Here is a 24,270-nt window from a genome sequence, read left to right as displayed (position 1 = left end):
GTAATTAACAACGTGTGTGTCTGGATGTTGGCCAACTTCATGTTCTATTCATGCAGATTAATACATATTTGTCGTTGCCTGTGGGGGTTGAAAGGCATCTGTCTGTGCCATTAAACATTCATGAGCGTGCAGGATGCCGAGAGAAAGAGCCATTCAGCGGCTCTTTGCCCGCTCCTCCTCCATATCAGCACACATCTTAATGGAGCGCATTAAATCAGAATGGTCAAACAGGGAATTTCGCTGTGACAGTGGCATTCATCACACCTGTTTTAAAGGACAAATCTCCCCTCGCATCCTCTCTCTCTCTCTCGCTCTCTCTGTTAGATACCCTCAGCCTGTTATCCAGTGCAGGAGTGTTGTGGGGTTTACACTGAATTTACCTGCTTTACACTGAATCCGAGAATATTCACCTTTATATTCTTTTACACACAGGTCTTTACAGTAGTATGGATATTAACCATGTGCATTCTCCGTGTGTGGCTTTTGTCATTTATGAAGATAACTACACATGCCATGTTATCGCGCATTTCCTGGCTTCCTTAACCCAGTGATGTATTGTCTATAGAATTTCTTGTATGTCGTCATGAGCTTCCAAGTGCAAAATGGTGGTGTTTTGAATCAGTATAAAGTGCAAAGAAGGTTTTAGTTGAAGCTGTAAATAAAAAGGTGTTTTCACAAGGTAACCCTCTTTCGCAGCTTCATCATATGATCTCAAAAATACATGGTAGCGCATTTGGAAAATATATAGTTTCTTAGTTGCTGTAAAAGGAACTTAAAATATGCCACTCTGACTCTTTTGCCTGATTTCTTGGACTGACCTGCTGAGACTCTTTGGTCCACAGCTCAGCACTCTGTTGAGCGATGGCTAATTAAGCACTGTTTTATAAATGATCATTACTATGTGTGTCCATAGGTGGCTGGAGTGTGTGGAGTGTGTGGGCGCAGTGCAGCAGCGAGTGCGGTGGTGGGATTCAAACCCGGACCAGGACCTGCCAGTCGCCCCCGGAGGAGTCATACCTGTGTGAGGGTGTGGTGGAGGAGGGCCGGCCGTGCAACTCACGGTCCTGCACCGGTGAGCTGCTCACTCTGTGGGTGTGTGTGGGGGTTTTGTGTGCATTTGTGTGTACGATACATCCATTTCTGTTGGTGTGTGCCCTTGTTCCCCTTTGTCGTTCAATATGACTGTGTGGTCTTTTCAAAACTGTGTGTTTACAGCAATCTTTTTCAACTTTTCCTTTGTGGCATCATGTTCATTTACTCGTGAAACCATCTTCTGTAAGTCAGTGTTCTGACTTAAGGAGTGCATGTTGGAAAGGGGACTTTGATTGATGAGAAATAACAATGACATGGTCAGCTGTTTTCAAGACCATGCATGCACAGTATGTCAAAATCATTACACCCACAAATGGCTAAAGGGACACAGGAAATCAACATCGGAGCACTAACCTGAAGAGACTGTAGACAGGATAAGGCTTTTTATGTTTGTAAACAATTGCTTTTTAACATTTCTGTTCCACGAATAGCTCAAAACCGCAGACAATCTTTGGATGTGTTTTTTTCGGTTGGTCAAAATAAACATCAGCAGCACAACTGCAGAAACATCAAATAACGCATTGCACATCGACACCGACAGCACAACAGGAAGTCCCAAGTTTGGCTGATGCTGTTTTGGGTGACCAATCACGTCACGGTTGTGTCCCAAATATAAGCCATTAATTAAGGAGCTTTGGTTGCTAACTCGACCCCCAACCCCACCCCACCCCCAACCCCCACCCCGGCCTTGCCTCACCCCATTTAGGCAAAGGTCGCCATCCCTCTCGCAGCCAATCGCTCCGCTCCGTGGACAGCCGCAAGCGTGATGACCTAGACAAGCCCCGCAGTGGACCGCAGAGCCCTCAGACAGGTAAGACAACAGGACGCAGAGGGATCCCATGCATCAGTCACATCAACAGCTTGGGTGACCACAACACTTGTGCAGGACATCCATACAAAATAACAACCAAAAACTAGAGAGTTCCACACATTTGTCACATACACATCTATCAAAATCTCCCAATGTAGTGCCTCGTCCGAAATGGACTAATTCCAACATGGACCCTGACTGAACATAGTGAAGTTGTATTTTATGTGAGGTCATAACAGGACACTGTGCCCTGTGTGTAAAACACGATATGAAACGGAGTCCTCCCTCTCTGTTAAACTGATACTCCCCCCAGAATCAAGAGTAGCAAGCGCTCAACCCCTCGTAAGCTCAAAGAAACTCTTCAACAAATTGGCAGAGTGTTTATTCACTACTATGATGTTTCCAAGAGTTAATACCAGTCTCTTGTCTGTGTGGTAATTATGGAAGCATTGGCAAGATGTGTTTAGCCTAACTTAACAATAATAAATACATTCAGGTAAAGAGAATTCCTGGTTTATATTAAAATAAGTTGAGTCTTCTGTGCTGGGTTGCTTGCTGTCCGAAGATAACAAACATAGCAACTTTGCAAAGCTCCAGCAAGTCGCTACGGCCGAGTGGTGTACGCCATGAAGTTGTGTCAACATGTGAGCTAGCTGGTCTATTCACTGCCTGGCTCAAGCTCCATAAATACACAAACAGAGGATAGGTATGAATATTCTCATTTTACTCTTGGAAAAAAAGTGAATAAGCCCATTCCCCAAAAAGTTGAAAGTTTACTCTCTAGGGTGGAGGTGAAATCGTTGTGTATTTCTTGAGAAAGGCTGTGATAAGCTTGGATTCATGCGAGTGTTCATTTTGTCAGCTGCTGCAGAAAAATATGGTTTCCAGTATATTTAATGATTACAGTTTGACATTGTTTTCATCATTTGATTGGAAATGTGAATAAAACAATTTGTCAGTCCACACCATGAATAACCATTCCACTATGGACTGGAAAAAATGACAACCTAACTCTTGCAAAAATGGCAGAGAATCCAACATTTTTGTGTCCAGTTTTGTGAGGACTGTGCTAGAAAGATAATGTTATGTGAATAACTGACTCTAAGAGAGGATAAACCTTCATCTGCAAACAGTGGTGCAGTTTCCTGTTGTGATGCTAACAGATGTAACACTATTGCCTTTAGTGGTAATGATATCTTAACGGCTCAAGCTGTTTCTTCTGGTTTGTGGTTTACTCCCGAGTGATTCGGTAGCTTTGTAGCTTTTCTCCCAACCATTATACTCTCTTTTTCTCTCTAGAGTTTTATTTGAAGTGGGTCCACATGTCAACCTGCTTTGTTGCCGTCACGTTCTTTTCTTTCTTAAGTCAAAACCTTTTTATTAAAGTTTTACTTTGCGTAACAGAAGTGTAGTACTTTTCGGTTCACAAGAAGAAAAACGGGGACCCAGTTAAAGTTCACAGTGATATCTATATATTTATCTATGCGTAAGATGCAGCACAGCCGTTCAAAAAGAGACATTTAGACTGTGCAGATTAAAATCTGGAGATCATATTTTATTCCCGGGTTTTTTTATTCAACAATATTGTAAAATAATATAATCTCAGTTAAGGTTTTATGACACGTTATCATTGCCTCATCTTAGGCATGGTGAAAAGAGTTGTTGACGGACTTATATCTTCATAGTTATTGTTAATGAGGTTAACACTAATCAGTATTTTGTCATATGTAAACATGGATCGACCGAGGAGAAGAGGATCATGTTGCAGTAGTTACTGATGTGTGTGATGAATGTTTCTCTTTTGGAAAACGTTATAACAGATATTAATCTAAATTGAGTCGAGCCAATGGCCCTTAAAAAGACAAACAAACTTGTAAAGCTTACAGGGGATGAACGTTTGATACGAAATTATCTTTGGGTGAAGTATTACTTTAATTTGCTAATTGATTTCTCACACCCTGTTTAGTTTTCTCCCTTATTCTTCTGACTACCTTTGTTCCCTTATGGGTCAACTGACTTAGGAGTCATGACCATTGAATGATGATTGATGACTGACATATCCTAAGCCAGTGGCATTGACTTCCCCTGGAAGTCAATGCAGAGGATATGACAGCAGAGCCCCATAGATGTAGAACAGAAGCTGGGGTCCATTTTAGGGGCCGTCTTCTCTGAAGGACACAGTGTGTGACATTGGCCAGAACTTCAGAAGGTTGGACCTGTCTCCTTTCTAAAAAAAGAAATGGTCTGCAGAGGATTTAGGCCTTCTTGCAAGTTCCTGTCATCGTCTTTTGGACTGACCAGAGTGCAATGGTTTGGAATCCTGAGGGCCATCAATGACCACATTGTGTCTGCAAAAGAAGCCTCAATTTATCAGCCACATTTGGGAGATCCTTTGGAATCGGACAATGTTATGCACCTGTTCAGTCTCTCAAGGAGGCGGCCCCTAAAATGTGGCACAGCTAAAATCTACCCTTTATCACACCCTTCCTCTTTTGCCCACAGAGGCTGCGTCCTGCATGATAATTAGTTATGGCCCTCTCCTTCCCTTTTCCTCCTCCTCTTTCTTTCCCTGTCCACCAATCCTTTCCCCACCCCTTCCTCCTCAGTAGACTCAGCTTCAGGTGATGAGTGGTCAGCGTGGAGTGTGTGTTCTGCCACTTGTGGGGAGGGCTGGCAGAGTCGCACTCGTTTCTGCGTGTACTCCTCTTACAGCACCCAGTGTAGTGGGCCACTGCGAGAGCAGAGACCTTGCAACAACTCTGCTGTGTGTCCAGGTAAGCCCCCCTCATTCCCCCTCCAGTGCCACCATCCTGCACTTGCCCAGCCCATTCCTGGACCCTGCCTCACCCATACAAGACCCACCTGACTCCTTTCCTCAGGCACTTGGCAAACTTTTGACCCTTGGGATTATTTTCTACCCTCACCTTACAGGAAGGAATTTGCCTGAAGTCTAGACTGATTCCCAGTATCATAAGAGATGTAATGGCGTTTCAGGCACTTCTTCATCCAGACAGGAAGGGAGACTCCTCAACTTAGAATCAATAGTACTACAGGACAATGGATCAGTATAGATGAAGGCAGGAAAAACCAACAGAGTAACTGCTACTTGTGGATACAGTTCAGTGTTTCAGAGAAAGAGTTTTCTTAATTTGATGTGTTAAGGTTGCCTGTGTTTATCTGTCTTTAAATTATACCCTAGCTGCTCTGATTGCAGTGAACGGTGCTTGGGACGAATGGTCACCATGGAGTTTATGTTCGTCAACCTGTGGCCGAGGGTACAGGTCTCGAACACGGAGCTGTGCGCCCCCTCAGTTCGGGGGAAATCCCTGTGACGGCCCAGAGAAGCAGACCAAATTCTGCAACATAGCTGTCTGTCCAGGTAAGGAACACAGTAGCCTAATCGTAGGGGGGACTCACTTTAGTTTCAAACAAAAAGATTGAAGACTGTACCAGACTATCTGAAGTTTCTGGCTTAGTGTCTGTACACTAACAAGCAATTTATTTTTTTGTGCAATCAGTACTTTTCAGTGGTGTATTTCAGGATCATAAACCACGAAGCCATAGACACCTTTGCCTTTAACTTGCCATTATCTAGTATGTTTGAACTGAACACTTACAGTTTAATGTTATCTGATTTAATTTAAGGATTATCTCAACAATGTAGTGGGTAATTCACATAATATCTCAGCTATGGACATATTGCAGTGAATGATTTTTCACTCAGTATTACAAAAACACATGAAATGCAGACAGACTCGATGCATCCGAAAAGAACAATAACTTTTCTTTTCTCCCTGTTCGCTCGTGGGGACCCTGGGTTTCCTCAGTGGATGGATTGTGGAATGAGTGGTCCAACTGGAGCTCCTGCTCCGCCTCCTGCTCAAATGGGACCACGCAGAGAACCAGGGAATGTAACGGCCCTTCGTTCGGGGGCTCGGAGTGCAGAGGAGAGTGGCTGGAGACTGTCGACTGCTTCCTTGGGGAGTGTCCGGGTATGAGAAAGGGCCAGAGCTACATGTATATCAGGCATATTTACCATGGTCTAATCAATTATTAAAAGCATAAAAATCCCTGATACAGGGATACAAATACAAAACAAACTAGATTAAGATTTATAAGCCATAGAGCATCAAGACAGGTAAACAATGCAGGTATAGCAGCATTAACAAGTTTAAGTATATACATTATTGTAAAGCTTATTCCGCTTTTCTATTTCTAATTTCTTTATTGTAACCGAAACAGTACAATGTTTTTTCAAAATTGATTGGCAATAGTGTTAAGTAAACATTGTGCCATATATTGTGTTTTTGTATAAATAGAATACAACTAAAATACTGGTATGATCTGTAGTACTTGTTTGTGTGTGTGTGTGTGTGTGTGTGTGTGTGTGTGTGTGTTTCACTGTCCTTAATGGAGTAAATGCTGCATTCATTATGACAGTGGATGGCAAGTGGCAGCCATGGTCTTTGTGGTCGGGCTGTTCTAAAACCTGTGGAGGGGGGAGCCAGCAGAGAAACAGGATTTGTTATGGGCCCTTTTTCGAGGGGCAGACTTGTCCTGGAGAACAAGAGGAGGTCCGGCTCTGCAATGAAAAGAAATGTCCGGGTGAGTGCATGGAGAAACTGCTTGCTTTTTCTGCAAAATGACATCATTCCCCACTGGAAGCACAGCTTTCTTATGTAAGAGTTGAAACTACTTTCCTATGAATTTCCTCTGTGAAAAGAACCTCATGAAATATGTGGCGAGGACAACTTCTCCAACGTCATATGGAAGATGACTCCAGCTGGGGACACAGCGGCAGTACGCTGTCCTCCTAATGCAATGGGTGAGCTCACCAGTCTATACATTTACACATATACCATCCACATGACTCAAATGTCCACCGGTACTTTTCGTAGTCGGTTAAGAAAAACATTTAGCTAATATAGAACTCTTATTGCATGTGTCCCTGTGCAGGGCTAATCCTACGCCGCTGCAGCCTGGATGACGAGGGCGTCGCCTACTGGGAGAATCCCACCTATATGAAGTGCATCTCCAATGACTATCGCAGCATACAAACTCTGGTGAGGATCTAATTAAACTGGTTTCAATGCTTGAATTTGTTTTGTTAATGGCAGCACAGTCTCCAGGAGGACTACAGCCTGTGGCCGGAGACATTTAGTTTTTCAGCTTGTCTGTCCCGTTGTTGTGAACGCAATACCTCAAGACAAGCTTGATGGAATTTCCTCAAATTTGGCAGACATATGGTGGTCAAAGGTCTAAGTTTCCTCACAAAACATACGTTTGGCCTCTGCAGTTTGATATCTCAAGTCTGTCTTGTGGGAATTTTGTCACATTTTGACCAGTTGTCACTTGGACTCAAAGATAAACTGATTCGATTTTAGCGGTCAAAGTTAAGGTCAAGGTAAAGTATGTAGACGGAAACTGTGCTGGTTTGCAGAGGCATACAACTGACATTCAGTATTGATAGTTCTGAAACTGTTTAAATTCATATAACCATGAATCATCTTACAGCTCAGCTCTATGAGGCTCTGATTCTGGAGTCATGTGAAGCTACAGTCTAGTTCTGTTCTTCCAATGTTTGTAAACAACAAGAGAAATACCATTGCTTTTGTTTAAGATCTTCATCTCAGAAATCATTTTAGTATGTAAAATATATATTTTTTAACAATGGGCCATTTAGCTTTACTCGGTAACATTTAAGTTTGTTTACTCGGCTTGATCTTTACATTTCACTTTCAAATAATGGAAAAATAAAGAATTCTAAACCATTTGACATATTGCAACCAATCCAAAAATCAATATTAACATATCATCATTATGGTATTGGGAATTATGTTTTGTTGAAACAACACTTTGTACCCCAAGCTGTAACCATTAACAGAGATGTGTTAAGTTAAGAGAAGCTATTTCCTTTCCACTTCAATCTTAGACACGGGAGCATTTGTCCAAAGCGCAACGTGGCCTTGTGGGAGATGGAGTTTCTGATGTGATGACCAAGCTGAGAGTGACGTCGAGTGATGGGACCAGTTACAGCGGTGATCTGTTGGCCATTGTGGATGTGCTGAAGAATATGACGGAGATCTTCAGGAGGGCGTACTACAGCCCCAGCAGTGTAGATATGAGGGTGAGTGGATACATTCTCTGGATTTACTGCAGTGCTGTTTGAGGGTGTTATCTGCCCATGCATGTCACCCAGTGCAACAGTGTGACTCGCTTATGAGATTTTCATCGTTTTTCGATAGCCACAGAGCTCATACAAAAAAAGAACAATAGGATATTTGAAGCGTGGAATACACAGGAAACTTGTTAGTTTAATTAATTTATTGGTGGTGTGGGTCTTTTCATTTCACAAGTAAAAATGCATACTATAACCAGCTTTATCCTGTAAATAACATTAGAATTCAAAGATGTTAATGTGACATTGTGTGACTCTTCTTTCAGAACTTTGTGCAGTCTGTCAGCAATCTGTTGATAGAAGAGAACAGGGAGAGATGGGAGGAAGCACAACTGGTTAGTGTCACGCCGTCTTTTCTTAAACCAGCCACAACTGTAATCACATCTTCGGTCAGTGCATAAGAATAATAATAATACAAAAAATAATAACAAGCCTGAAGCTCAGTGAGTCATGTATTGGGACAAAGACGCAGGTGGACAACCAGCCCACCTGTGTCTCTGCAGACTGACAGAGGTAGATGGGAAAGAGAGCTGCTGAAGTACAGAAATAGCGAGAGCTAATGAGTTACCAAGTCAGCGCAAACACCTACTCACCCATCTGCTGCACTTCCAACCATCCATCCAGCCGCTCGTCCTGTTCTCAGGAGTGTCAGCGAGCAGGCATCGCAATGACTTTAAATAAACCACCCTGGTCTTATCAGACTTAAATAAAATAAGAAGTGTGACATTTTGTTCCCCCATCATGAGAGGATTAGCTGTTATTTATACAACATATTATGTGGTACCTCAGTGCCAATGCATCTTCAGGCCAATAAACACTTATTTTATTATTATAGTTTATTTTTACTTAATTATTCATGAAAAGAAACTGGTAATTTCTGTTTCAAAGCAGACTTGACAGCACCGATTGTTATTTTTAGTGTGCATGCAATATGTTGTTTCATGGAATGTGTATGTAGCAGCTTTGTGAGAAGCCAGAGGTGTCCTTTTATTACTTGATGGTAAAATCAATAGTAACTTGCACCCAACCTTCAAGTGAGGGGATTTATCACGATGGACACCATATCTGCTTTTAAAGTTAAGTTTGAGAGAGATATTTATTTTAGAAAAAAACAATTTTCACAGTCTATTTATCAACTTAGTCCTAAGATGTTTACATCTGCCTTAGTTCATTTTGGGCTTATATTTGGAGCTTTACTAAATTCAATTGTGTTTAATACAGCCACAATGAAAAGACACTGGGGTCCTTGAGGTACTAGGCCTCCTAAATGGCTTTTAGGGTAAAGTGTTACCTGATCAAATAGAGAATAATGTTTGAGTTGAAATGTAATTATATGGTGACAATAATTATAAAGAACAACAATAATGATAATACTAGTAATGACAAAGAAATAATAATAATACAGAAATGATGAGGAAATCAGAAGCAGGCATTCACTGTGATGGTTTTGGTATCTGAAGAAAGTGTGCGAGGTTGGAGCCTGGATGGTTGAACGATAGCTTCAGTGAAAAACTTGGACTATTGGCAGAAAATTGGGAAGACATCAGACTGGAAGGTCTCTGGTTCGACTCCACAGAGTAACAACAACAAAAACGTAACCTGGACGGAGTAACAACAAAAATCAAATAAATTATTTTCCAATCATCACATTTTTCCAGATCTGCTCCAAAATTGGGATGGGTCTTTTGTGTCATCATGACTCACCCTTCCACAAAATTGTATGGAAATTGGTTTGGTCATTTTTTTGTTTAAGTTATCATGCTGATAGACAGACAAACGCTACATATAAAAACAGCGATTAAAATGAATTGCCTAGGGCGGAAGTAAAAATTGCATATTCTCTGAAAAAAGGCATCTGCCACTAAAGTGAAAAGAATGAATCAATGGAATAATAAATAAAAGTTCTCATTGTAGTTGAACAATCCTGTCATATTGGAGAAAGTACCCCAGACTTGACATGATTAGTTTCCAGAGAACATGTTATCCCGATTTCAAACAAATGAGACCACGGACATGTAGAGTGCATCGTATCATAATGTGCATTATGAGAAGTGGCAGCACTAAACCATTGAGGAGAAGTGTGACAATATGTGCCACAAACTTTCTTTTGTTTGCACAGCTGTTCAGAATCTTCACCAAATCCGTAATCCTTCTCTTTCAGTCTACTTTCATGTGTCTCTGTTTTCTCAGCTGGGACCAAACGTCAAAGAGCTGTTCCGTCTGGTCGAGGACTTTGTGGACGTCATCGGCCTGAGGATGAAAGACTTTCAAGACATGTATGAAGTCACTGATAACCTAGGTCAGTCTTATCTCCATCCACGACTTCTCCAAGGCTATCTCTGCTCATCAGAAAAAAAACAAAGCCCTGCCATCTCAGCTTTTTTGTCTCTGTAGATTGAACTACAATAGTAATATATGAGAGAAGGAGGGGCCACAAGAGCTAATAGTTAAACAGACATTTTATGTGCCTTAAGTTTCACTTTTAGCTACAGCGTGTTGCTACATTGAGAGAGTCTTATGTCCTGATGTTTTAGAAAGGTATATCAGTAGTGGTGTGTATGTCAGTAGGCAACAAGAATTTCAAAAACTTCAGCGCTGCTAACTCGATTTAGAAAAAGCTTCGCTTTACTTTAACTATAAGGATAAGATTAAAATAAATTATAAAACCCATATGAAGTAATCACAGGCTACGATGAATATCAGATATTTGTTTAATGTATGAACATGGAATATGAATAAGATCTTGCCCAAAGGCTAATTTTATTTAGAGAAGAGTCAGAATCGAAGCAGAAGAGGTGGAGATATCATGAACTTCAGTCCCCAGTGTGCATCAAATCCTACACTGCCCTATAAGCGAGTCAATAGCGTGCATCACCCCCTGCCTGGTTAACACACATCTGTAAAGCTCCAAACCTCCAGTGTGTAACGCCAAATTGTGTTAATATTAAAGTTAACTGATGGAAACTGGAGGACATTTCTACAACTATCCTCACAAACTGAAACATTAAGATTAATGTATTTATTTTCATGTCAAGTTTAAATAGTTTTGTTTTATGTGTTGTTTCATTTACGTTGAAGTTTTACTGTTTAAAATATATCGTTCAGTTAAAAGGAAAGTACCGTGAGCACAAGATATGCAAGAAGAATTTAGGACACTCATCAAATTTCACATATGGTTATCAGACCTTATGATTTAATTACTTATTTATACGGACATTGCACGTTACTGAACGTGCCTGTGAAAGTGTCAGTGTGAGTCAGTTAGATAATTTATAACAGTGCAGTTCTGTGACAAGATGTTCTAAAACCAATGGAGCGACAAATTAAGAAATCCAAACGTTCTGCGGGACGGCAGAGTGTTGACAACAGCAGCAACAAAATCAGCAGGCGCAAGACAGGAAGCAGGAAAACATTGATACAACACTTCAATAACCAATTGACCATCTGCTGCTACATGAGGCAATGGAACGCAGCTTACAGCAACACACATTAACCACACAATGCATTATACATTTTGTGTAACATGTTAATAGCCAGTACTATTGATCTTGATTAGGTTTTGGGAAATCAAAGAAAAAATACAAATATAAAAACAGGTAATACAGCCCATTTATATAATGTGTGAATGCCACAACTCTCTAATAAGAGCTAACTCATTAAACCATCAAACATTAATATCTGTATCAACCCAAATCATTAGTAATTGTGCATTGAGGACAATTCAATTTATTTGTGCGCAGAGGTCAATACCCACCTAGAGAAATTTTCAATAAACAACGTGAACAAATACAGATAAATTAAATAAATAAAATACTTACTTATATTTGCTCTGCCTTTTTCAGTCTCATCACATATGAAATACAGTAGATCCTTTTAATTATATACCTAATGTGACTATACCCTTAAATTCAGTATCACTAATAATTGTTACACCAGCAAGCCCAGCCTAGTAAACCATGGGAGACTGAACTCATGACCTTGACCGACTCTTATGGGACATCTGTTTTAATTTTGGGGGGAATTTGAAAATCCTCTCTTTCGACAAATTTTGATTGATAATATATTGAATAAGAATCTCTCTCTCTCTGCTGCATCCTGTTTCTGTTCCCTTGTATTAACATCAACAGAACAATCCATGCAGAATTTTTTCCTCCTCCAGGGCAGCAGGTCTTTAGATGTGTCTCTTGGGATTCTAAATCCACATTCACAACAACTTACTGCCTCCCTCCACTGCCTAGGAACTGTAAATGCTGTTTTTTTCCTCAAACAGGGGAAACCAATATATTGTAGTCATCACAGCGCCACTGCTGCCGTCTATGACCTCCAGATAAAAACAAGGCAGAGTTTGAGTTGAGTCAAGAGAGAATATGTGGGAATTGAGGCCAGCTGAGAGGTCCTGTTTATAGCGCTGCCACCTCGCTCTCTGGTGCCAAATAGCCGCCCACATCAACAGCGTACCTCCTCTGGTGTATCTGACCTCCTCGCTCCTCCCACACCTCAAACATAAGCGGAGCCACGCACAGAAGCGCTCATCCATCTGCCACATATAGTCTGATCGGAGTTTCTTCCTCCAAACTCATCAAATACTCAAGTTATATGGGAGGTGGGAAATCACCCGAACTGAACTCTTCGAAGTGGACAGAAAGAAACAGAGAAAGACAGATCCATTATTATTCCCATATCTTATAAATAAGAGGCAATAGTACAAATATATAACTACTCATAATATGAACAGACAACATGATTAAAACTGCACTGATACTGGAGGTACAGCACAGTTAGAAAGGGTGTATGGGCTCTCAAAGCACAAAGTCAACAGTGAGGCTTACAAGACGAGTCCTGCGTCATTACCTGACTTTGAGGTCCTGTGTTAAAGAGCTTTCAGACCTTTATTATTTCCGTCTTGCACACATAGTCTGCATATCCCTGTTTAGTCCCACTACTGCTCGAGGTTAATAGGGGCCCAGCAGTTCATCTTCGCAGCTCCTAGTAGGTTAATTTGAGCATGCTGACGTTATACGAGGTACACATTTTGGATAAAAGTATGCTGCACTGCTTTACTCAAAACATTTTCCTGCATATGAGTTCATATAAAAGGACCATAGAGACAACATAACATTACATTACGTATTATTTAGCTGACTCTTTGATCCAAAGTGAATTAGAATAAGTGCATTTACTCTGGAATCATCAAACCCAAAACAGCAAGAAGCACATTAGCTTCAAAAAGCCAAACTACAAAGTGCTACACGTAAGTAGAATATGTGCAACTAAATTTAACAAATATACTAGACAATATATAAATGCAACTAAACTTTTTTATTTATTTTTTATAGAAACACCAGAGTCGACAATGGTTATTAGACATCATCTTCTTAACCAAGGTGTAGTCAGAAGTCTTTTTAGTTTGTGGCGGAAGATGTGTTGACTTTCTGCTGTCCTGATGTCAATGGGGAGCTCGTTCAACCATTTAGGAGACAGGACACCAAACAGTCTTGATTCTGTTGATTGGCTAGCTGTCCCCTCACAGAGAGGGAGCATCAAGCTGATTTGCCGATGCAGAGCGGAGTGGACAGGCTGGGGTGCAATTCCATTTAAAGAGGCCAAAACGCACAAATGTGTTCTCAGGGCTTTTGGCACTCATCCTATTTGCAGATAAGGGAAAAATTAACAATATACTTGGTTTCAGATTTTAATATGTAAACCTTACTCGTATTGAGCAAATAATCTACATAACAAGGGGCTGCATAGCAAAACGAGCCTGCATGACCAAATCTTTCACATTTACATGTAAGAGTTAAATATGCATGTTTGTGTAATTGTGGGTTGTATCTAAGTAAATAGATATAACCTGATCATTACGTACACTTAACAAGTGTTTTATTATGTACACCATACTAATCCTACTAATGTGTGTTAAAGAGCCTTTTCTCTGCAAACAGCCTCGGCTCTTTATCAATTCCAGAACACGTTGGACACATTCCTGCTCCATGTTGACACGACTGCATCGCAGCGTTGCTGCACATTTGTCAGCTGCACATTTCACGCTGCCAATTTCCCCCTCTACTACATCCCAAAGGCATTCTACTGGATTCAGATCTGCAGCATGTCTCATTTCACGTTCGTCCATATTTACACCATTAAAAACTGTGTCGAGTGCATGAGTGGGCTCACACGAAAGGCAGGATCCACCAACCATTTGTAAAGTTGTGAAAATGGTTACACTGAAGCTGCTACAGTGGTTTACCCTATACTGCGCTGTAAACAGTGCACACTGTGGTTTCAATTTAAGACATATGTGTATTTATTGGGTTGAATGAATAGTCTGTAGGGATTTGTGCCACGAACAAACGGGTGATCACTAGCTCGCAAGCCTCCACTGCTTATGCTTTCCAGTTAGTGAACAACGGGTCAGTTAGAGCCCTATCAAGAATCTGGTGAAAGGGGACATTGACATATTCACTGAAGTCACTGTCATATTCCCGAAACTATTTTTTACTTTTTAGCATTATCCTGCTGGAAAAAGACGTTAAAATGCTAAACTCAGGCTTTAAAGTTATGAAAATCAGTAGCAATCACACTGGGATAGACAGTGACATTCATTCAAACCATCATTCTTTGAAGGGGCCCAAAGCATGGCAAGAAAACATTTCCCCCTCCCCTACTATTACAGCAGCACCACCAGCCCAGTCTGACACTGGCAGTGCTGGCTTCATGCTGTTGGTGCCACATTCTGACCTCACCATCTGCAGCCTGAACAGAGATCCTGTCTTCAACCGCCCAGTGTGTGTGACCCTGTGGCCACTGCAGCCTCAGATTTCTCAGACACCCTCAAACCAAAAGGCATCAAAAATCTGCCACAGTCAGAGAGCACCACTTTTCTCCATCAATGATGATAATGAGGGCAATTCAGCTGGACAACTCGAATTTGAAACTTATATTGCAGCAGCAGAACAAGGTCAGAGTTTGGCGTCTTGCCTCCGACTTCATCCCTTCCCCAGTTAAGACAACATTGTTGCAATGTGGAGTGATGAGCAAATATCTTACACAGGTGGATGCTGGGGTGGTGGATCAACAGGCAGCAAAACGACTGCAAGGCAGCAGAGGCATTGACAAGCAAAGCGAGAGACAGGACATATTTGCAGCTACAGGTCGCCAAATTGGGATAGTGTATAATATAGAGGTTTGTGGAGAGTGAGCCTGCCTTAACTAGCTCGCAAAAGTTGCTCCATTTACTGAACACCTGTATGGTTTTTTGCACTGCCAGTAATTTGCATGAATAGTTGCATATTTACAGGCATTTCGAATAAAGTGCTTGATGAGCAGTAGTGTTAACTGTAATGCATTAAAGAGTTTCTGTTGTGTCCTGCCACAGTTTTGAGCATCCACAAGCGTCCAGTGGCGGGCCATGCAGACATCAACTTCCCAATGAAGGGCTGGAGGGGCATGGTGGACTGGGCCCGCAGCTCTGAGGACAGAGTCACCATCTCCAAAAACATCCTGACCACTGGAAAGCCAGGTGAGAGCTTGACATAGGGCTGCTACACATTAGAGGATAATCAGTAAGCGTCACCAACAGGATGCTGTTTATTTTTACACCTACAACTGAAACAACAATGCAACTCCCCTCCAGCTAGTGCTGCAAAATGTTTAAGCCAACTCCGCCTTCTCAGCCTTTATTTCATCCACATCCCCTTTTCAACACAGAACACAGGATGCCGGTTGTCCTCCATGTTTATTTTATTCTGTAGTCACACACACAACACACTCTTGTTTTCCACACTAAAGTTCAGAAGGCAGCAATCAAGCACCAAAGGTTTGTTTTTCAACTGCCATTTAGGAAGAGGAAGAAACACGAACACGGTGTGGTCTGTTTGTGTTCCGACAAAAATTGGTGAAATCCTTCATTATGGTTTGGGTTTTTATTTATATAGCTCTTTTCTAGTCTTGATGACCACTCAAAGCGCTTTACAGTACAGTTTTACATTCACCACATTTACACACACATTCATACAGTGCATCTACTCGCAGCACTTTGTTATTCAAGGGGGGGCCATTCGGGGTTCAGCATCTTGCCCAAGGACACTTCGGCATTCAGATGAGTCAGACTGGGGATCGAACTGCCGACCTTCATGTTGGAGGACGACCACTCTACCCCTCAGCCACAGCCGCCAATTATGTCTGTGATCTCTCACGTTTTAAAAAAAATTCAGTCAAGGGTGGAAAATCCTCTAGTTTGCACCAGGCCTAAGAATACAACAGTGTTTACAACCATTGATCTGCAAAGTGATGCAATCAGCTGAGACAAGCGCTCACAGACTTGTTTTAATCTAATGTTGCAAATAAAAAATGCAGGATAACAAAATGATTTAACGTCGCCCGCTGTTCAGCAGCTGTACAACAAAGGAGGCACGTTGTCTTCAATAAGGACAGAATAAGTTTCATGAAATGTTAATACAAAGCCCATCTGCCATAACAACTTGATGGCCCTGAATCCCAAACAGGAGCATTTACATACTTATTTGTTTATGGACATAAGGATATATACAACTCTAGAGTCATAGATAAAACAATGATTAAAGAGCCATAATGTGCTTGTGAAAATATATATGTGAGGATTGGCTGTATTCCTCAATTTCAACATAATTAATTGAGGCTAAATAAATTAATTACTTTAAGAATTTAGTCACATCTTAGATTTTAGACTAAGTAATTGATTCAATAATCACCACTGAAAATTACAATTCAGCGTCATTAAACTTTTCTAGCCCATTCTCACTTCTTTGAGCACCGCACTCAAATTCCGTATGCATTCATTTGCACTGGAGTGAGGGCTGAGACCTCAGGAGTGTATCTGAAAGCCACTCTACTCATCAGTAGAGCTGACAAAGTAGCTTTTGCGCTTCAGTTGTTCCCTGAACAGATCTGATGGGCAGCTCTTTTTAAATGATATGAGTGGCGGCTCGACTGAGGAGGCTGGTGGCTCGGTTCATAATGACTTCATGAAATCACTGATGGAGACGGGGTTCATTGCAGTATTTTACTACAGCTGCTTTCAGACATGCTCCGAACTCCGGATAATCTCCTTACATACAGACATACAATTTCAGAGTGAGAGACTCGCTCTGGACTCTCTCCAGATTTCTCATGCCAGCCCCCAAGGTAAAAACCTGTAGATTGTCTGAATGAGCCGATGTGAGAGCAGGAAAGAGACGAAGCCTACATATCTCAGGTTGAAAAAGCGGTGCCAGAACACGCACAATGAGAGTTTAAGGTGATAAGCGCTGACACCAGTCTCGATCAACAAAAACACATGATCTCTGCAGTGGAATTTATACATACCGCAGTGTCATCCCTACCTTCTGTGTTGATGTGAATGTGTCGGAGAGGAACATCTCCTGCTGCATTATTCACGTGTGAAAGTCTGGACCCATTTGACCCAAATGCTCCGGAATCCATGTGTGAAAACCGCTGATTAGTGCTGTAGAAGCCATAGATTTAGTTCTTTATTTTCTGTTGAACACATAGGAAACATTCATACTAAATACAATCTGGGACTTTCCATCATCATTGAAAAATGGTTTGGGAGGCAAATGTGTGCACCACCAGTTGTAAACGTGACAAACAGCACAAGCTGAGCCTCACCGCTGTCGGCAGTCAGGTGCCACGGCCCCAGTTCTTGAGTAGCAGTGGGGTTATTTGTCAGCCGGGATGTTTTCCACCATTAAAGAGAGCCGCGTACTGCTCGCATGCTAATGAGGCTGTCACTCCTAATCAGGAGTCAACAGGAGCCAATCAGGAGCAATTAGAAACAATTTCCTCCCCAGCTGGGAGATAGGTCTCCACGGTGGTAATGTCACACCAGCAGCCAGCCCTCTTTATGCACACAGCCTGGACCTGCTCCCACAGATTAAAAAGCCTCTGTGATGTCTTGTTTACACTGATGGATCGCCCTTTTCCACATCTCTGGAAATGTTCTGATATAAGCCGTTTGTTTCAAATGAAAAGGAGAAGTGGTGGCCTCCATAACAACAGAGACAATGTATTTTGTGCAGTAGAAAGTCAGTGTTTTTTACGAGAAGAATTCGATTTGCTTCCACTTTACGTTGTGCAAACAAAAACAATCACCTACAATCATGGTTAAAATAGCAATACAACATCTAAACCGTAACCATACTGGTGCGAATATTAGCCACTTAACAACAAATCAGGCACACTTGACCACTGACCCTTTTGAATGAATGTTGCTGTATGACACCATCATAAGAACACTTGCCTGAGAGCTGAATCAGACCACAAGCAGGTAACCACTCACATATCTTCTATGATATGTCTGTTTCTTTTCTCACTTGTATCTATAATGAGCTAAAATGTTGTGTAAAGCTTTTTTCAGTCACTGATTTAATCAGTGTTTATTCATCCACAGCCAAGGTAACATCTGTACAGATGTAGGCTACAGCGCGCTAGCAATCTAAACCTGACCCATTTCAGGGGCTGTGTCCCTCAGGGGCTGCATTTGAAGACTGGTGGTGTCACAGCGGTGCAAATAAACGTGGCCGCCAATTTGATTTCCTTCCATCATCGGGCAACAAAGGATCATGTGGGAAGATCCTTTTCAGGATAACCTATCCCAGAATTCATTGTGTACCCCTGACAATGCTAACAGTGGGCAGCAGAGCTTCAGTAAGGGCAGCAGCTCAAAGTAGCTACAGATGCACCAGTATGGTGGGATAAGCTGGTGATGCAACCTGGACATTTCCATACACAAGAACTTCTTTGGCCTTTGCCGTCTCTAAAGACTGGATGTGAATGAGCCAGGACACAGCTTCTCTGTGTTCTCAGCTCAGACTGACTGATCTCAGAACTCAAAATCTTTAGTTCTTACTTTGCTCCAGGGAATTTTAAATAAATGTGAGCTAATGTGCGCCCACATTTAACTGATGCTGCTGTGTAGATAACATTAGCTGCTGTACACAACAAGACTCTAACATTACCAGAGTTGTTAATTAAAATAAGACTTTTTTTTTTTTTAATGCCACTCAACATCTGTCTCCCCCAGATGTTGCATTACATCGTGTGCTAGCTCATAACAAAGAACGTCCCTTCAAATGGACAGAAAACATAATCTCACATTTCACAAGTAGTAATACAAATAATATAAAATTAGAAACAAAGGGATATTTTCCTCATTTTAAGCTTTATCTTGAGCAAAATACAGCAAAGCTTCATGTGCATGAACAGAATCAGACCTGACAAAGCATCGAGACGGACGTTAAATCTGCATGATGTTAACTTCGCTCTTAATGTGTGCTTCTGTTAAGAGGTAATGGAGTAATATTGGAGAAGTGCAAGTGCACACTCACTGCTAAAGTGAGTTTTCTAGTCCACTTGCTCCCACTGTTAACTGGTTGAAGAGAGCTCTCAGTGTGCACACAATGCGAGTGCAGTGCCGGGTCAGAAGCAGGAATTCGACTGAGCCATAATGAGTTTCGGAGTTCATGCTTTTGTCTTTACAGTTTACATTTGAAGCAACGCGAGTAGGGAAATCTTCTGCATGACTTAAATTAATACTCACACCCCAGCATATGCAACCAAATCATTGGCACATAAATTGTAAAAACTAATCTATATAGATGGAAACTTGGCTACAAACGGTTTCAGCTCTCGCACACAGACATAAGTTATTGAGTCACTGGTTAAAGCCCCTGCAGGCTACTGTGATCGGGCACAGACTGAGTTTGGCTGAGCATATTGGATGGGCCAGCCAAAGGGTTGATGAACAGGATACATAATACTTCATCACTCTCACACACACACATACACACATGCAAATATCCTCCTTGGTTGCCCCCCCTGATGCCCACGGGAGCTCAGCTGTTGCCTGGGAGCTACAGCCTCTGCCTGCTGCCTGGCACACTGCTGCATTCTCTCAGGCAGCCATGTGGTGTGCTGGAGCAGAAGAGCTGGATGTCTTCAGATGGCCCCGAAGATGTTTTTTAATTTTTTTAATTTTGCCCTTGACACGGTAGCCCGAAAAGAGAAGGCCTCTCCTCGCCCCAGGCCTGCGTGTGCCTCTATCTATCCCGGCAGTCAAATTTTGACAAATGTATTCCCGTACAGGAACATTGTTTTCCCCCGACTGCAGCAGGCGGCTGTAGCCACTTGCATGGATCAATACCATCCAATAGAAGTCCTACTCTCAGTAACGTAGGTTCTATGATTGGCTTATCTCCGCTTCAGTGGAGGGCTTCCAAACTGGGTCAATGTGTATGAGCTCAGGTGTCACTCAGGTAACCATGGCAGCCTTATTGTTAGCTGACCCGAGGGTAAGGCCCCCGGGCAAATACCGCAAACTTAAAATGTGAATCTGAATTGCACAATGTCAGCACAGTGTTGAGTCAGACAGTACTGGAGAACTACTCACTACACTGTGTCAACTGCAGGTCTTCACGGGTCCAACATGTGGGGATGATGTTTACTGAGTTGCAGTTGTAGTTTCAATTCCATCAGAGCAGTGTATTTGTGTTTCGCTTAATTTCTTGTTGCCTTTTACGTCTTTGGGAACGACCGATCTTGGCTGCAGCTACATCAGGCACCAATGGGTTTGACCAGTTAAGCTGTTACATACAACTTTTTTTACCAAACTAATTGGATAATTTTTTCATCATTAAACCGTCATTGTATCCCCATTCTGTAACCGCCTTTTGTTACAGAACCCATCACTGATACTGGTGGACTGTAGTAGAGTCTAAACAACCACAAGGGATTCACAGAAAATGATGCATGCACATTCTAGACATTATGCCAAACATAACAAAGAATGCAGATTACATAGTGAATTAGAATAAACAACTATGTAAGCACAGAAAGAACACAAAATACAGCTCCCAATTTATCCCATCATAACTTGGTTTTGTCCTTATCCATAAAACTCACCAACGCTCTTCTGGAGTAATGTTTTTCCTACTCTTCAACTGTAATCTCTGTAGCTGTCTAAAATCATCTACATTGTTCGGTCCTCTCTGTCCTGCAGTTATTACAGACATGGATTTGCCTTGTCAGGCCCCAATGTCCAGCCCACAACAGTCAAGGGATTATGGGAAATAGTGTTTGTCATTTTTTAGAATGTAGGACAAGATGGTGAATATCCCTGCTTTAACCATGAATTTTAAATCAACACTAATATTCTGCTGTTTTTCCAAAATCCTTCATGTAATCACATGACATGAAATGCAGAACAAGATTTTGAGAAAAAGCTCTGATCCAAGGCTTTATCTTGGGCAGAATGATATTAAATATTGGCATATCTAGAAAAGACAGGGCTTTTAAAAAAGGTTTTCTTATCGATGGAAACCCTGTGATGTTTGGCTATGTTGATACAAATATTGTTAGAAGAGAAAAAGGACTGAAACCTGTGCTTCAACCAATCTGAAAACATAAGGATTTTACGTTTATTTAGGCTAATAATGGTTATTTTTGTAAATTGGCGGTATGATTAATCGACCAGACAAACATACAGGCTAGTTATATATATATGCAAATGTTGTTAAAACGTCACGTGATGTCAGGGCTTGTACGACAAAATACAAAAAAGAAAAATCGGAGGATGTTGGACCATAGTTTGACGAGCACTTCAGTGTAGAGGCTCAGACACTTTTCAGCCAAGCTCGTGTTTCTTTACTGCTTCACTGCCGAAGTGAAATTTTGTCAACATTGCCTTTTTTTTCCTCTCAGGGTGAGGACAGTGTCAGGCTCTGCTGCCTCTATCTGACATTATTATGGAAATTAGCAGTGTCATATCAGATAGAAAAAGATAAACAATGCTGTGTGTATGCACGGATGGTTATAGTGTGTGTGTGTGTATATGTGTTCAAAAAGCAAGTCTTTGCTTTTAACTTTTGATATCTGTCTGTGTTACTGTCAGTGCCTGCCTGAATGAAGTTGTGAGTGTGCAGTTGTGTGTGTGTGTGTGTGTGACTTTAAAGCAGTGTGAGAGACAGTGTTTATAGCTGACTAGTCATGTAGGCCAGCTCCAGTGGAAAGAGCTCTGCAGCTCTAGGGGCGGGAGGAGTGGAGGCAGCATGGCTGACCTGCATTCTCCTGTATAGCAGGCCGCTCTACTGACAGACACTGAGCCATTTAGGTCTCCAAACACACTCCTGTCTTTCCTGACTTCGACATCTGTGCTCAGTGTGTGTACCTCTGTTTCTTCCCTTCTGCAGATTCGGACGACTCCTCAACATTCGTAACCGGCATCGTTCTGTACAGAAACCTTGGCAGTATTCTGACTCTGCAGAGGTAAGACTGCTGCCTGCTTTACAACCTCAACTGAATGATTGATCTTGAACCCAGGCTCACAGACAAGGAAAGTGATAATAGAGCTTTCACAAATGTAACCAAACTACACTTCCTCATAGTAAAGGAAGTGGATTTAACATTTTGTGGCTGATCAGTAGAATATGAGAAGTCATTTTGTAGAATTTAAAAGAAATAGTGCTAAATATACTTAATTGTACAGCTTTAATGAAAGAAAACATTCTGGTCTAATTAGCAGCTTTTTATTGAGCTTTCAGCTGCACTTCATGCTCTTCATCGTTTCACTCCTACAGAGATGATCTTGATTGAGGGTCATTGCAGCATTTTTACTTCAGTGGTCACTGGAAATACACAAAAGTGCTCTTTTCGACAATGGTCCAATGTGTTGTGGTGCTAGGAACCCTTGCTACATCTGTATGGGGCTGTGCAGTATGATATGGTCGGATTTATTTAGTTTTACAGTCTCAATATGTCCTAATGGTGGTCCCCATGTTAGCTGCTGTGTGCTATTAACATTAATTGGACAGAGTACCATGAAATACTCTGGTGTAAGGGTCAGCAGTGTATGTGTCAGTCTTAATTGCATGATAATAGGAGTGTCATGCAAATAACAGGAGACATGTGAACGGAATGATTTTGCATTGTGCTGGGTTAACTAAGGTCAAGCTATTTGCAACTGGCAATTTAGCACGCAAAATTGTGCACCTCTGAAATGTAGGCGTTAACAAATGAATGGGCAGAAATAAATGTACATGTAGTATTATATTTGATTTATAATGAACATAGAATGTGATTGTGGTGTGTTTTCACTGAATATGGCTTTGCGTTTATCAGTGATATCATAATTTGTGAACAACTAGAGTTTTCTTTGTTAAGTCAAAACATTCGGGTGAGAGCAGAATAACAACACCTGCTCTGTCCCCGTCTCTGTCTCGCTCCCTCTATGAAGTGACCTATGACCTGTCCCTCAGAGTGAATCAGATGCTGAACTCATGCAGATTCGAGAACAAGTAATAAGGACCAAGAGACTTGAGAAGCAGATAGATAGAGACAGACAGGTAGATAGGGAGAGGCGGTGGACTAGTGGCAGAAACTTGGACTATGGGCAGAAAAGGTCTCTGGTTTGTCTCTGGTTCGACTCCATGGAGAAACAACAAAAAGACGAACCTGGATTGATCTGTCCAAAAATCCAAGAGGATTCTCCCTACCCTGTCTAGTGCCCCTGAGCAAGGCACCTTACTCCCCCAACATCTGCGCCCCGGGCACCGTACATGGTCGCTCACTGCTCTGTGTGTCCTGCACCAGATGGGTCAAAAGCAGAGGTTAAATTTCCCTACCTGCATGAGTGTGCATGTCTGTTCATGTGTTTGGGACAAATAAATGAATCTGTATCTTAATCATCTTAATCTTAAAACAATAACCACGAAAACAGCCTGGGTAAAAAGTTTAAGTGCTATTGTGTTCTCATAAAAAATACGGCCGTTGTCATTAGTGGGTTTTGATCTGTGGCAGCTTCGGTGAAGGTCCAGTAGGATTAGGGCATTAGGCAGACTATAGTGTCAGGCACAGATCATGGTTAAGATCAAGGTGAACAACGACAGGCAGCAGCTGGAGGTTTTCTGTTTTTGGGTTGTCTGTTCATTCATCCGTTCAATCATCCATTTGTCTCTTGAACGTCATGTCTCAAGAATGCCTTGAGGAAATTTCTTTAAGTCTAATAAAACAACTTGGACTCAAAGATAAAGTGATTCGATTTCAGTGGTTGAAGGTCAAAGGTCACAGTGCCGTCCAACCACTGAAATCTGACCTTATGTTGGCATATGCTGCACTGGTTGGTGGGGGCATACAAAAGTAGTGCGATATTTGGAGTTCA

The 24,270-nt window shown here is 41.6% G+C and overlaps 2 protein-coding genes and 1 long non-coding RNA gene across 6 annotated transcripts in view; all 3 read left to right on the top strand.

The window, feature by feature from the left end:
- Positions 1-4,524: 4,524 nt before the first annotated feature.
- LOC133965330 (uncharacterized) lies at positions 4,525-6,463 on the top strand. Its single transcript, XR_009923865.1, has 4 exons — positions 4,525-4,677; positions 5,118-5,282; positions 5,731-5,895; positions 6,344-6,463. It is a non-coding gene; the product is annotated as an uncharacterized LOC133965330 (long non-coding RNA).
- Positions 6,464-6,635: 172 nt separating this feature from the next.
- On the top strand, positions 6,636-8,482 carry LOC133964712 (adhesion G protein-coupled receptor B1-like). The gene is made up of 4 exons (XM_062398940.1): positions 6,636-6,728; positions 6,860-6,966; positions 7,836-8,030; positions 8,348-8,482. The coding sequence occupies exons 1-4, from the start codon at positions 6,677-6,679 to the stop codon at positions 8,480-8,482; spliced, it is 489 nt and encodes a 162-aa protein (XP_062254924.1). The 5' UTR covers positions 6,636-6,676.
- A 1,800-nt stretch (positions 8,483-10,282) lies between these two features.
- Positions 10,283-24,270, top strand: part of LOC133965329 (adhesion G protein-coupled receptor B1-like) — a 65,980-nt gene continuing 51,992 nt past the window's right edge. For all 4 annotated transcript variants that reach the window (XM_062399818.1, XM_062399819.1, XM_062399816.1 and 1 more), the window contains exons 1-3: positions 10,283-10,380; positions 15,457-15,600; positions 22,304-22,379. In XM_062399818.1, coding sequence (XP_062255802.1) covers positions 10,338-10,380; positions 15,457-15,600; positions 22,304-22,379 — 263 coding nt within the window. In that variant the 5' untranslated portion in view covers positions 10,283-10,337. The remainder of the gene's footprint in view (positions 10,381-15,456; positions 15,601-22,303; positions 22,380-24,270) is intronic.

The sequence above is a fragment of the Platichthys flesus genome, chromosome 11 (genome assembly GCF_949316205.1).
Source record: "Platichthys flesus chromosome 11, fPlaFle2.1, whole genome shotgun sequence".
In the NCBI taxonomy this organism is placed as follows: domain Eukaryota; kingdom Metazoa; phylum Chordata; class Actinopteri; order Pleuronectiformes; family Pleuronectidae; genus Platichthys; species Platichthys flesus.
This window is presented reverse-complemented; position numbering and strand designations above follow the sequence as displayed.

Excerpts from the sequence above, each read along its gene's own strand:
- LOC133964712 (XM_062398940.1), top strand. The coding sequence starts at position 6,677 with ATGACTCCAGCTGGGGACACAGCGGCAGTACGCTGTCCTCCTAATGCA. Across the intron at positions 6,967-7,835 it reads ATCGCAGCATACAAACTCTG|ACACGGGAGCATTTGTCCAA; the intron begins GTGAGGATCTAA and ends CTTCAATCTTAG. Across the intron at positions 8,031-8,347 it reads CCAGCAGTGTAGATATGAGG|AACTTTGTGCAGTCTGTCAG; the intron begins GTGAGTGGATAC and ends CTCTTCTTTCAG.